Source organism: Terrapene carolina, unplaced genomic scaffold (assembly GCF_002925995.2).
Source record: "Terrapene carolina triunguis isolate 2854851 unplaced genomic scaffold, T_m_triunguis-2.0 Scaffold68, whole genome shotgun sequence".
NCBI lineage: Eukaryota > Metazoa > Chordata > Testudines > Emydidae > Terrapene > Terrapene triunguis.
Window position 1 is genome coordinate 81,182,194 of NW_020664419.1, and position 12,482 is coordinate 81,194,675.

General features: G+C 46.4%; 1 protein-coding gene across 1 annotated transcript; it reads left to right on the forward strand.

Moving 5' to 3' along the window:
* Positions 1-1,088: 1,088 nt before the first annotated feature.
* Positions 1,089-9,690, forward strand: LOC112105045 (osteocalcin). The gene is made up of 4 exons (XM_024197695.2): positions 1,089-1,223; positions 4,481-4,516; positions 7,188-7,260; positions 8,375-9,690. Exons 1-4 carry the CDS (start codon positions 1,157-1,159, stop codon positions 8,502-8,504), a joined length of 306 nt encoding a protein of 101 aa, XP_024053463.1. The 5' UTR covers positions 1,089-1,156; the 3' UTR covers positions 8,505-9,690.
* Positions 9,691-12,482: the final 2,792 nt, after the last annotated feature.

Genomic DNA, 12,482 nt, shown 5'->3' on the forward strand with positions numbered 1-12,482 from the left:
TAGTGTACAAACAACATCTTGGGACAGGAACTATCAAATGTCGTATCTACTTGACACTACAGGGGGAATTTAGGCAGACAGAATGTAACTGCCCAAATTGCAATTTGGCAAGGATACTGGGGCTAATTCTCTTTCAAAAAGCATTGTGGGATATTCAAGTGGTATATATAGGCCTAGCTGCACTGTCTGACTCCAGAAATTTAGCTTTGGTTTTATACCTTATCTGAATGATGCCACCTCCTGCAGCAATGTGCTCCTAGCTTCATTCTGGAGCATTAGTTCAAATCAATCTTGATTTGGATGAAAGCAATCCCCTAATGTGTCACCAAGACCATATCTTGAAACAACAGGGCACAGTGCTGCTTAGTTTTGAGATTGGAACAGCTCAGATTACTAACCTTCATTTCCCCCTTCTGTCTTCTCTGCTTAGCTCCCCCTTGCCCAGCATTGCACAGTGGATCCTTCCATATGATTTGGTCTGGAAGGAGTTCCTGAGCGGGTCAGAGGAATAGGTGAAGAGTGATGTGGTGAGTTCCTTCCATGCAAGCCAATGTGCCAAGCTTGCCATATCCAGTTTTACCATTTTCCACTTCTCTCGAAGAAAGAAAACTGCCTCTGTGGGCACCTCAGCATGCCAGAGACTAGACTGAGATCATCTTATTTGAGCCGAGGCAGGATTTGATTAAACTCAGATTGTCAGAGGTGTAAGATTGTTTCATTAGCAAAAATGGGTCATATGAAACCCCCTTCATCGGCTGCACCACATCATGACATGATGGTTCTCTCCCATTGCCTCTCCTCCATGCAGCTGGAATCGCTTTCTCACTCAACACTAAACTATGGGATGTTTGTAATTAAGCTATTTTTTTTTCCCCTTTAAAAGTAGCATTTGGAGCTCCATAAAGTCATCTGGAAGTGCCATGAGCCTTTGGACTGAGATGGATGTGCACATGGCTGCCAGGACCGGATATCTATTGGCCCAAATGCGAAGCTTTGTGTTGGAGCTGGGACACAGGAATGTCAAAGTTTGAGAGACTCTGGCCAGAGTCCTGATCTCTCCAGATGGTCACAGGATATAAAGTGCAGCTGGGAGGCAAGCTCCAGAACCCTCCTAGAGAAGCTCTGAGGCTGCAGAATTGCATTAGACAAAAAGGAGATGAGGAAACTTCTGGTGCTGCTCCTCCTGATCCTGGCCCTGGCAGCCTTCTGCTATTGTGAAAGAGGTAAGGGGACACAGCATTTATCTCACCTGGAGTGTTCACTGAGTGTATTATTGAACACTTAAAACCTGAGAAGACTGCTTGCTCAGGAGAAGACCTGCTTTGGGGCTAGGCAGTATACTATGGGCTATTGCACTGGCAAGGTGTTATATTATATAGGTCACAAATAAGAATGGGTTTGAGGGTCTCCAGCCTAATCCCTAATAGACATTTGCCTCCACTAGGACACAAACTATTGCACAAATGGGCATGACTGGCAATCTCAGGAATCCAGTTTAGGATTTAGGTGAATTAGCAAAGCTGGGTCCCCAGTTTTGGACAAATGGACTGTGCTGCAGGTCAGAATTGAGGGGAATTAACTAAACTACATGGACTGTGGGGAAGGCTATGTTATATCTGCCAACACTGGAAAGTTGTACAGTACCCGGAGACATCTGAGGAGAAAAATAAAGCTACACCTTTTAATTCCATTGAAATATGTTGGACTGGGAGAGTTTTTGAAGGCACAATGAAAAAAATGGCAGTGATACTGTTAAAAAATATGGTCATAGGATATAAACTGCAGCTGGGAGACAAGCTCCAGAACCCTCTTAAATAAAAACTAGCCATAGAGGAGTGAGCTGCACAGCTGGAAAGGGGTGGGAGAGCTAGATCTGAAATAGCAGGTGTTCAACCTCTCTCTGCTTTGGCAGAATGGACAGGGATGCTGAGACAGGAAGGGTAGAAAGCTTGCCCTGTACTTGCCTGTACTACGCCAGTTCTTGTCAGCGTTAAATTCCTCAGTGTTAAAGATGACCCTGTAAATTAAATACACTCTCACGGGCATCAGATTGGTGAGAAATTAGTTAATATTTTGCAATACAGTTTTTAATCTTTGATTGTTTTCCCCTCAGAGAGCTTCTCTCCTTCATTCCTGGTCAATCTGCTCTAAAGCAGCTATTGTATTCCAGTCTGTTCAGTAGTCTTGGTCTAATCCTTTATCAGTTTCCATGTGGAGTGCAAAATGCAGATTGGCTCCACAAGCCTAGAGATTTCCAGAAGGCTCCATTCTACAGCAGACAGCATGGTGCCCTCTGACATTTCGTAAGGAGCCATTGTCTCCTGGCATAGGTGGCACAGTTTGGATAAAACAGGAACTGGCCAGTGCCTTTGCTAAAGCACACTGAATCTTTCTAAGGTTAAAAAGCATTAAGTTAAAGACTCCCCATTCCCTCTCATCTGCAGCCTTCTCCTCAGAGGAGGAGGTGAAGGGGGTATCAACTTGGTCACTACTTTTTACCTCCCTTACTACAATCCTTAATCTGCCTGCCTCACTTGCTGGCAGTGTCTAGTACAGGAGGCTGGGGGTCCAATGTCCTAGTGTCTATTCTCTGCTGTGTTACCTTAGGCAAATCACTTACCGCTCTGTGCCTCAGTTTTTCCAGCTGTAATATGGGGATTATAGTGCTTTCCTAAGTCACAAGGTCATTGGGAGAATTAACTAGTTAGTGTTTTGAGATCACCTGGAGATCCTCAGATGAAAAACACTGGAACTATTATTAATCACATTATTACTAAGACTCTGATGAGGGTTGCTGCTCTGCTGGGTTCTCTATGGCTAAGAGCTGGGGGATTCAATGCAGTGTGGCAGACAGCGCTCTAGAGGACATGAACTTCAAATGAGCAGCAGCACTGGGGGACAGGTGAATGGGGAGTACTGGGGCAGGATGACAGTGAAGAGGCTGCCTGGGGAGCTCTGATTAAAGATTGGGGTGGTGGTTCACGGGGTGGATGTGAAGACTGCTCATCTTCTCTAGAGGCAGAGGGAAGGGGATGGGGCAGAAGAAAATCGGCCATGCTAGCTTCCCCCTCCTACCTCTGGTGGCAGGTTGTTTGCATAGCCGAGAACAGGAACTGGGGACTGCTTGGGGGTAGAGTTCACTTGGAACATAGTGAATGAGACATCTACCAGTTTCCCCTTTCTCTTCACTGTGGTGAATGTGACACAGCAAAACTGCCGTTTAGCTCTCAGAAGCTGCTAGGTAAAGGCCAGATTCTGATGCCCTTGCTCAAGCTGAGTAAGACCTTACTCTGCAAATCAGACCCATTGAAGTCAATGGTACTACTTAAGTAAGGTGTATTTAACATGAGCCTGAGGGTCACAAGCTGAACCTAAGTGACTTAGGGTCAAACTCGGATACCAGACTCATGCTGAATAGCACCTTTCTCCACAAATAGTCTGCAGGGTCTGATCAGACAACAAATGTGTCTTGCTGATGTAAATGCACACGGTGCTTTGGAAAAAACAACAACAAAAAAACACAACCCTTCCCTCAAAGAGTTTACAATCTAGCAATTAATCAACACATTTATTTTCCTAAATCTTCTTTGTCCCCTTAAATACACTTCTAAGACAATAGCAGATGGGATTTGCCATAGGTGAAAGAGCGATAGGTGAAGAACTAGAGAAGAGCCTGGGTGGTTTGGAGTGGCAAGCAGAGTATGGGTCCCATGAGCCCCCAGTAAAATCAGAGGGAATTCCCCTTGGGTGATTGCAGGGACCATCGAAGGTTAGAACACATCTTTCCAGTGGAGAAGGAGGAGAGATGGTGCCACCCAGGCTGTGTCTACACTAGGCATTTGGGGCAAAATTTCCCATTATTTCTACCACCACTGCATCGCTTTTGATAGTAGCCCTAATGTAGACAGGCTTCCCATCTTGGTATTTTTATCACTATGTCATCTTGCTCCAAGCAAGCTGAAATGACACTATGTGTATGTCTACACTAGAGCTGGAGATATGATTCCAGCACCGGTGGACATACCTGTGCTAACACTGATTGGCAGGAGTGGCTAGCCATCCTGAGTATGTACCTATGGTCTTGGACAGGATCATACTTGGATGTACAGCCCCTCCAGCTGCTCACACTGCTGCAGCCACACTTCTCTTTTTAGTGCACTGGCTCAATCAGAGTTAGTTCAAGTATATCTTTGTGAGCTGGAATTTACACCTTCCAGCTCTAATGTAGAGATACCCTATAGACTCTGGTGACATTGATAGAACTGAACCAGTATTAGCAATGGTGGGAAATTTTTGCCCCAAACTTCTAATGCAGACAAGGCCCTAGTGGGGGCAGAGAGATAAAAATTCCCGATGCAGGAAGGGAAATGGTGTTGCCCAATAAGGGAGGGAGATACAGTCATCCAACGGGGGCCAAGGACTGGAGTCACATGCTTGGTTCCTGTGTGGTATCCCCTGACTCCTATTCTTTGTTTTCCAGATTCAAAGGACACCTTGGAATCACACAGTGTTGAAGGTGAGTATCTTGCTATGACTTTCCCCCATCTCTGCACATGTCTCAAGTCCTGCATCTGCCTTCATCTTTCCCTTTATCAGGATTAGGGAATGAGTGAGATGCTTACAGAATCCTCTAATTTGTTTCTCCTTCCTTGACCAACACTGAGATCTACAGCAGGTGTCATCATGAGTCCTCTCGTCTCAGCAGAGCACCCGTGACAACTAAAGGTCCAATTTTCACATGACCTGGTGGAACAGGTGGAACCCTGCAAACAGTAGGAAGCAGGCAGCAGTGACATGAGCAGGCTGAGGTTTTCAATTGTCAGATAAACCAGGACATGAGGCAGGCCCGGTCAACAATCAAGTTGCTCTGGGAGCTACATGGGGATTAGGGTGTGAGCTAGCTGAAGTAGTAGCAGAACGGACAGATACCCATAATGGGTGTCACAGAACGTCAGGGCTCCTCTATTGGCTCATCACAGCAGGAGTTAGAAATCTGCACCGAGCTGCTCAGTTGGTAGTTCTGCTGACTTGCTGGGGCAAGAGAGGCTTATTAGCTCCACTAGGATATAAGGGAGGTGGAGTGACAAAGAGAGCTAGGGTTTGGGACAGAGAGGTCCCTTCAGGGAAAACCTAAGAACAGCCAAGTGTTGGGAGAAAGTTTAGGCTGAGCTTTATGTTGTATTACTGCAATTTCAACTAGCAGGAAAAGGGTAAGTTTGGACTATGTAGTGACTGTGCATATTCTGTTCAGTTTGGGGTGGGACCTGAGTTTAGGGTCTGAAATGTTCCCCTGTCTCTCACTCTGCTCTGCAGCCTGGCTCACAGAAATCCATTAGGAAAACTATCCCCTGGCTCTCTTGGACCCCTCTATCCCCTCTCTTGTCCCATAGGTCAAGGGATAAATTGCCGCTGGGGATCATTAAAGCTGGAATTTCCCAGAGAACCAATCAAAACACAGGGGGTTGTGGGGCGCAAGAGAGAGAGAGAGAGAGAGAGAGAAACATCTTTACAAGGGAGGTTGTAATTGCTGGCGCTTCTTACAGTGAAGGTTTATTTGTAGGTGGTATTTCAGACATGACCTGAGCTCAGCTTGCCAGTTGGTCCCCAGAGATAACACCTTCCCTCCCCATGAGATAAACAGCTGGGTTCTCTCACTGGCCAGCTAATCTGGCATTGGAAAGAACATTTTGCTGGCAGTTGAAAGTCTGGGTTAGGGAGATGAGATGAACTGGGAATGGTACAACCTCTATGCGGGAAGAGCTTGGCAGCCCTCTCATAGCATTCCCCAAACACAGGTATCCAAAACTCTCTATGCAGTGCTCAGTGTGCTGGGGCAAGGGGTGCAGGGTCCTCTGCCCTCTCAAGACTCTCCACACATGAGCACCAGGATCCCTCTGTGAAGAGATTACCGGTGTATTTACCCATTGGCAATACTCTCAATGTAATATATGCCATCGTGTCCCAGCAATGCCCCTCTGCCATGTACATTGACCAAACCGGATAGTCTCTACGCAAAAGAATAAATGCACACAAATCAGACATCAAGAATTGTAACATTCAAAAACCAGTAGGAGAGCACTTCAATCTCCCTGGACACTCAATAACAGACTTAAAAGTGGCCATTCTTCAACAAAAAAACCTTCAAAAACAGACTTCAATGAGAAACTGCAGAACTGGAATTAATTTGCAAACTTGACACCATCAAATTAGGTCTGAATAAAGACTGGGAGTGGCTGGATCACTACAAAAAATAATTTTCCCTCTGTTGATACTCACACCTTCTTGTCAACTGTTGGAAATGGGCCACATTCACCCTAATTGAATTAGCTTCATTAGCACTGACCCCCCCGCACTTGATAAGGCAACTCCCATCTTTTCATGTGCTGTATATTTATACCTGCCTACTTTTTTTTCACTCCATGCATCTGATGAAGTGGGTTATAGCCCATGAAAGTTTATGCCCAAATAAATGTGTTAGTCTCTAAGGTGCCACAAGGACTCCTCGTTGTTTTTGCTGATACAGACTAACACGACTACCCCTCTTAAATCTTTCCTAGCACTCTGCACACATGGGCACCAATATTCTTAAGCACAGCCTTCTTACAGTCCCTTAAAGGTATTCTGGCTGCATGGACACCAGTGTCTCAGCAGGCAACAGTCAGTGACCCAACCTCCATTGCCTTCAGTCACCTTGGGGTGCTCTGCGGACATTGGTACCAAGGCTTCACTGTGCAGTGGCCAGTGCGACAGTCCATATTAGGTTGGGTCAGAAGGCAAGACTCTAAGGTCATCAGGACTGGAGAAAGAGGGAACCATGTCCCTGCAGATTTGGGGCTTGAGTCTCTTCTCCTACTGTTGTGACTCCACTAACTGCAGTAGCTTTGTTCCACATTTACATCAGGGTAAGTGACAAGAGAATCATGCTCCTGGAGTTCATGACCAAGGGGGAACTTGGCCCCTGAGACCAAGCAGGTTGGAGTGGAGGGGGAGCTAGGTCCCTGAAGCTGTGGGAGATAGGGAGGCAGAACTGTGGAGGCTGGGGTGGGTAGATGTGCACTGGGAAGTAAGGTGGGGAGGGACTGTGATAAGGGATAGCAGATGTTCCATCTCCAGAGGACACTCTAGTATTTGGACTATAGGAGGGCAGCCCCAAAGCTCTAACCTACTCTTCTATTCTCCCATGGCAGGTGTTAAGGTAAAAAGAGAAACGGCCAATGCCTTTGTGAGGAGGCAGAAGAGATCCTACTCCTATTATGAAAGGTAAAATCTTCCCTGCTTCACCAGTTGGACTCAGGACTGAACTCTGTACTGATTATTTCAGAGGGGGATAGGAAGGCAGTGGGATGTGGCAAGGAATTTGATTAATGTCTGGGATAACATCCTCACACACAGAAGCAGAAAAAAGAGGATGCCGGAGATACTTACTGGAGACAAGTGGCCTGTTCTTCCTTAAAGGGCCATAAATATCCCCTGAGGAGTCTTTGACAGACATAGAGTGACCATAGTCAGCTTTACATCACCTCCTGTAAGAGCCCCCAGCACAGGGGCATAACAGATGCATTGCTGGGAGTATTTCAGGAAGGGGGGTACTTGGCCAGCATTCCTAGGCTGCTGGTACTTCTGGCTACTTGAACTTCCCTTAGGGACCAGGGAGAGTGGGGTGCAAGTTAGAGGCTGTGCTAGCCTGCATCAGGGACCGAAGCAACCCACTGCACAGGGTGCACTGAGGAGGTTTCATCTTTGCCTTCAGTTCCTGCACTGAGCTCAGCTCTGCAGCAGGGATGAGGTCAGATCAGACAGGCTCTTCATTCTGACTATGCCTAGATACTACAGCGAGCAGAACTTTTTTTACAACACTCCTGGAGACAGGGACTCAGAGAACTTCAGCTGACAGATTGACACAAGAACATGCTTCACATACCTCCTGGGAGAGGTCACCAAGCTGCATCTCACAGAGGCCCTGAGGGATAAGACATTTCTAGTTGAGCATCCTTGGACAGTAGTTAAAGGCCTGGGTTTAATCCCCAGTTAGTAAAGCTTCTGAAAGGATAACTAAGGTTCCTGGGTAAAGTCCCAGCTGATAGACCTGACCCACTCCCCAGGAACAATAACCAGGGAGCCTGGGTTCTATCTTTAGCTGTTAGAGCCTTTGAATGAGATGGGTAACTGGCTTCAATCCCTAACTGATAGAGCTTCCTCCCACCCCTGGACATTAATCAAAGGGGCTAGGTTCTAACCCTTTGTAGGTAAATATTGTATTCACTATAAGGGAGTCCATCTCTAGGGAATGCTGGTAATCACTCTCCCTGAGTTCAGCAGGTGGCATAGGAGCCTGATGAGTCATGAGTGGCATCTTTCTCTTTGTCTACTGCAGGTACTATGAAATGTACAAGTCCCCAATGGAGATGAGGAAGGAACAGTGTGAAAACTACGCCCCCTGTGACTACCTGTCCGATCACGTGGGGTTTCATGCTGCATATCAGCGTTACTTTGGGAGATTCTGAGGAAGAGACTGTCCCTTCCCTCACCTGGCTAGGGTCCAGTCTGTCCTCCATAAAGACTGGGGTAGTGTGAGGAAGGGAAGGAAGGAAAAGGGAGAGGTAGATTGGGCCCACTTCAATTCTGCTCAGCACTGATGAGAGCACAATGGCAAAATTTACCCCATGTATCCATTTTCCAGTCCAAGACAGCTGAACACTAGTTGTGATCCTTCTACCAGAGGCATTCCCACCTGTGGCCTCCCATAGTATTTTGAGTTTCTTCAGAGAAAGGAAGGTGAGGAGAATCCATCTTATCTGCTTGCCATGGAAGTTCCAGAGCAAGTATAGGAAGAAGAGATTCTTCTGAAGAAACTCAAAATATGACAAAGGGAGGCAGCAAGATCTTTTGTGCTCCCTCCCCTCCCAAAAAAGTACAAGGTGAGGGGTGACTAATATGAGAAATGCAACAGTGTGTGTGTATGTGTGTGCTGTGGAGAGCAGTGATCCTCATGCACGCACTGGAAAGGGAGGGGTTCTGCTGCTTCCTGTTGGGGAAGGTTCAGCAGTTTGCCACCACCAGGTTCCAGTGTGGGGTGATCAGCCCAAGTGTATGTTAGTGAGAATGCATGAGCCCTTAAAGGTTTGGTGGGTCCATTCAACTAAGCACCTTGATTTCATATACTTCACTGAGCTTCTTGGACCTGCAAAATTGGGGTGGAAATCTCTGATGCTTCTGCTACACCCTGTTTCTGGTCAGGCTGAAAATGCCCGAACAAAAAGCTCTTCCTCATAATTATTTTGGCACTTATGTTTCTGGTCCTGGCTGAAACAAACAAAAAAATGCAGAGGCAACTGTAAAATAAAACAAAAAGTTAATTGAACTTTTATGAATCTTCAAAAAAAAAAAAGGGGGTGGTCAGTTCAGGGTTGGGTTGGGTTGAAGTTGGGTCAATGCCAGGTTTATCCAAATTGGTTTGCCTATCCCCAATATGTATCTTCCCTCTTTGCAAATTCATGCAGGTATCTTTTTATGAGTGTTATGCATTAGCAACTTTCTGAAATTTCACCTGTACCATCATATATTCTGTTCTGTAAGGGAGATGTCAGGTTCTCCAGAGGGGCAGGTGTCTGCTCAGCAGCAAAATTTGCATGTTGGCTGGTGAAATCCTCCCCAGCTGTTGGCTATAATAAATGCTGGTTATGTAAAGCAGGTTTGTGTTTTGCTTCTCTCTGTTCATGTGTCCAGCATCTAGTGGGGAGTGAGAGGTGGTGAGATTCAACTGGGGTGAAAGAGAGGTCTGGAAGATAAAGCTGTCTCTCCCAGTAGCTAAGATGGATACTGAACAGGAAACAACAACATTGGCCTGATTCTCCTCTCCCTTATCCCAGTGTTAATCCGGAGTAATTACATTGAAATCAATGAAGTGATACCTGCATAAGACTGTGTAAGTGAGAGGTGGATCCTACTCCACCATCAGTTGAATTCTTCCTTCCCCTGGAGAGACCTTCTTTGTACTGGGATAAGAGGTGAACCCAGTCCCCATGGTCATGTAGAAATAGACTTAGTTCCCACTGACTCGAATGGGAATCCCAACTCTCCCCTGGAGGAATGTCCTCTTTTGGGCCGAGAAAGGAACGTTTTTCCTTCTACGAGAGTCTCACTCCAGCTGTAAAGAGAAAGAGATGTGGGTCTGAATGAAATACCTGCCCCTCTTGGCTCTGCAGTGGAGAGAAGGGCTACAGGAATTTCTAGGCCCAGATAACTACCTTGTACCGTACCATGTGGGTCAGAAGGTACTAGGCCTTTCAGTCTGCACAGCATAGGTATATATCTGAGCTGGGTGACTGGTGCTCCTTCAAAGATACAGGCCAATTGTTCCCTCTACAAGTGGAGCCCCACCCCACTTTGGGACAGCATGTGTTTGTGGGATACACCTGTAACAAACTGAAATAATGACGTACTGCTGATATGGGCATCCTAGCGGGCTCATAGAGACAGTGTGAACCTTGTGGCGCTTGTATGGTTTGGGATGGGCTTTGTTTAGGGCAGGAATGCATTGTTGAGTGTGGAGGGTAAAGTCTGCACAGAGGGGACTCACAGTGGCACAAGCTGCGTATAGTTTTGCAGCCCTGTCTCATCATTCCATATACTCTGCTGCCACCTAACGGACATTTCATTTCACTCAGTGAAAGAGCATGTGGCACCACTAAAGCATTTTACATTTTCAGAGCTCTGCATGAACCCTGCACTCCAAACGCAGGCTAATCTCCCATTAACGTCACACTAAAATATACATAGAAGCAAAGGCCTAAGGGTTCAGTGGGGAGGGATAAATGGCTAGTGGGCATGATATGCACAGTCAGATTTGTGAACTGACACCAACTCTGAAATTATAACCAAGATACATGTGGGATTTATCTCCTGATTAGTTAAACGGTGTCTGCACTAGGCATAAACAGACTAAGCAATTGCTTAGGGCTCCAAGCAGCTCAAGCAGGGGGAGGGAGCGCGGGATCTTCCCTTTTTTAGTATGCGTTGTGTGTGGGAGGGGGGAAAAATATTCCTGCTTACATCCCCCAAATGGGCTAGCTCTGCCAAAATTCAAATACCCTACAACAGTGGTTTTCAACCGTTTTTATACCAGGACTCTTTTCAGTCTAGCTGGGATCTAGTCAGGATTAGTTAATCTAATCTAATTAGCAATTTGGGAAGGGCCAGGGCCTTGACATATGCTTGTGATCCCTCCAAAGGGGACATGATCTGAAGGCTGAGACCTCATGCTTTAACTGGACGGTTCAAAGAATTAGAAGGAGGATGGCTGCCTTTATTACCTTGCCCTCTGTGGCACAAAGTGACATCAGCACAAGGGTGCAAATGCCTTTACATCACTGACATGACATGACCCAGTGTTATAACATTCTGAGGCGGTGTCACGATATAAGGATTTTATGCCAGCCCCTGATTATATTTCAGCACCAATGATGCCTATGTCATCTATGTGGTGGCATAGGGACCTGTTCTTTCAGATGAACCAAACCACAAACCTGACCTGCTAGTCAGAGCATCATCCTTGACTTTCCATCCATAATCCCATCTGACCCCAGTGCTATCAAACTGTGCTAGTGATTGAATCTCCTGTCTCCCTTCCCCTGCAATACATAGAGATAACTGTTCTTTGGCTCTTGTTCTATGTAGAGCAATCATGAAAGCCCACAAAGCATGGTAACCGAATGGGAGGGCTCACCACAGCCTAATGGGTGGGAGGTCACAAAGAGGTGGGAAGCTGCTGATGGGGAGGATTAGTGTAGATTGCTGAATGGGGCCCAGCATATGCAGCTTTGCAAAGGGCTTTCAAAAACTTAGGGCCATCCCTGTTCAGGTCTGTTTCAGTGTTATGCAAGCTGCTTCTTACAGGGCATGGGGCAGCCTCTCTCCCCCAAACCAGGACTGCTCCTCAAAATGAGCTCATGTGGAAGCCCTAAATAGGAATGGGACATATAGCCTCTCACAAGCAAGGCACTAGTTGGAATACAGCCAGTCAGCAAGGACTGAAAGTTGTTACCTTCTGTCCCTGTTCTGTGATGTGTAAAACTAGCTGGTGGGTCTCAGTGTAGTGCATTTAGGGGACAAATGCCCATATCACCTGCAACTTTGGCCACTGTTTGGCTCCTTTGTTGGCAGTCTCCTCCAGGGAGGTCAAGAATGGTGGTCTTTTGTTTGGTGAGGAGCAGCTGGCAAGCAGAGCTTGGTTGTGTGGCTGAGTCAGGCACATTTCACAAGCAATATATTCATTTAAAAATATATAAAAAAGGACTAGAGTGGGATGGGCAGCAGTGTTGTTTGAGAGGCTAGGACAGGGTGGGGCAAGAAGGGAATAGGCAGCTGTGTTATCTGTCGTGCCAGATGGGTTCTGAACCAGAGAGGCATCTCAGTTCTGCCTTTATCAGAACCCTACATTCCTTTAATGTTGTTCATTAAACTTTTGGCTGGAGATAGTTTGC

What these genes read in the sequence shown, in the direction of transcription:
- LOC112105045 (XM_024197695.2), top strand. Translation starts at nt 1,157, where the DNA reads ATGAGGAAACTTCTGGTGCTGCTCCTCCTGATCCTGGCCCTGGCAGCC. An exon ending in GGAATCACACAGTGTTGAAG is followed by an intron (nt 4,517 to 7,187) that starts GTGAGTATCTTG and finishes CTCCCATGGCAG; the next exon opens with GTGTTAAGGTAAAAAGAGAA. An exon ending in TCCTACTCCTATTATGAAAG is followed by an intron (nt 7,261 to 8,374) that starts GTAAAATCTTCC and finishes TGTCTACTGCAG; the next exon opens with GTACTATGAAATGTACAAGT.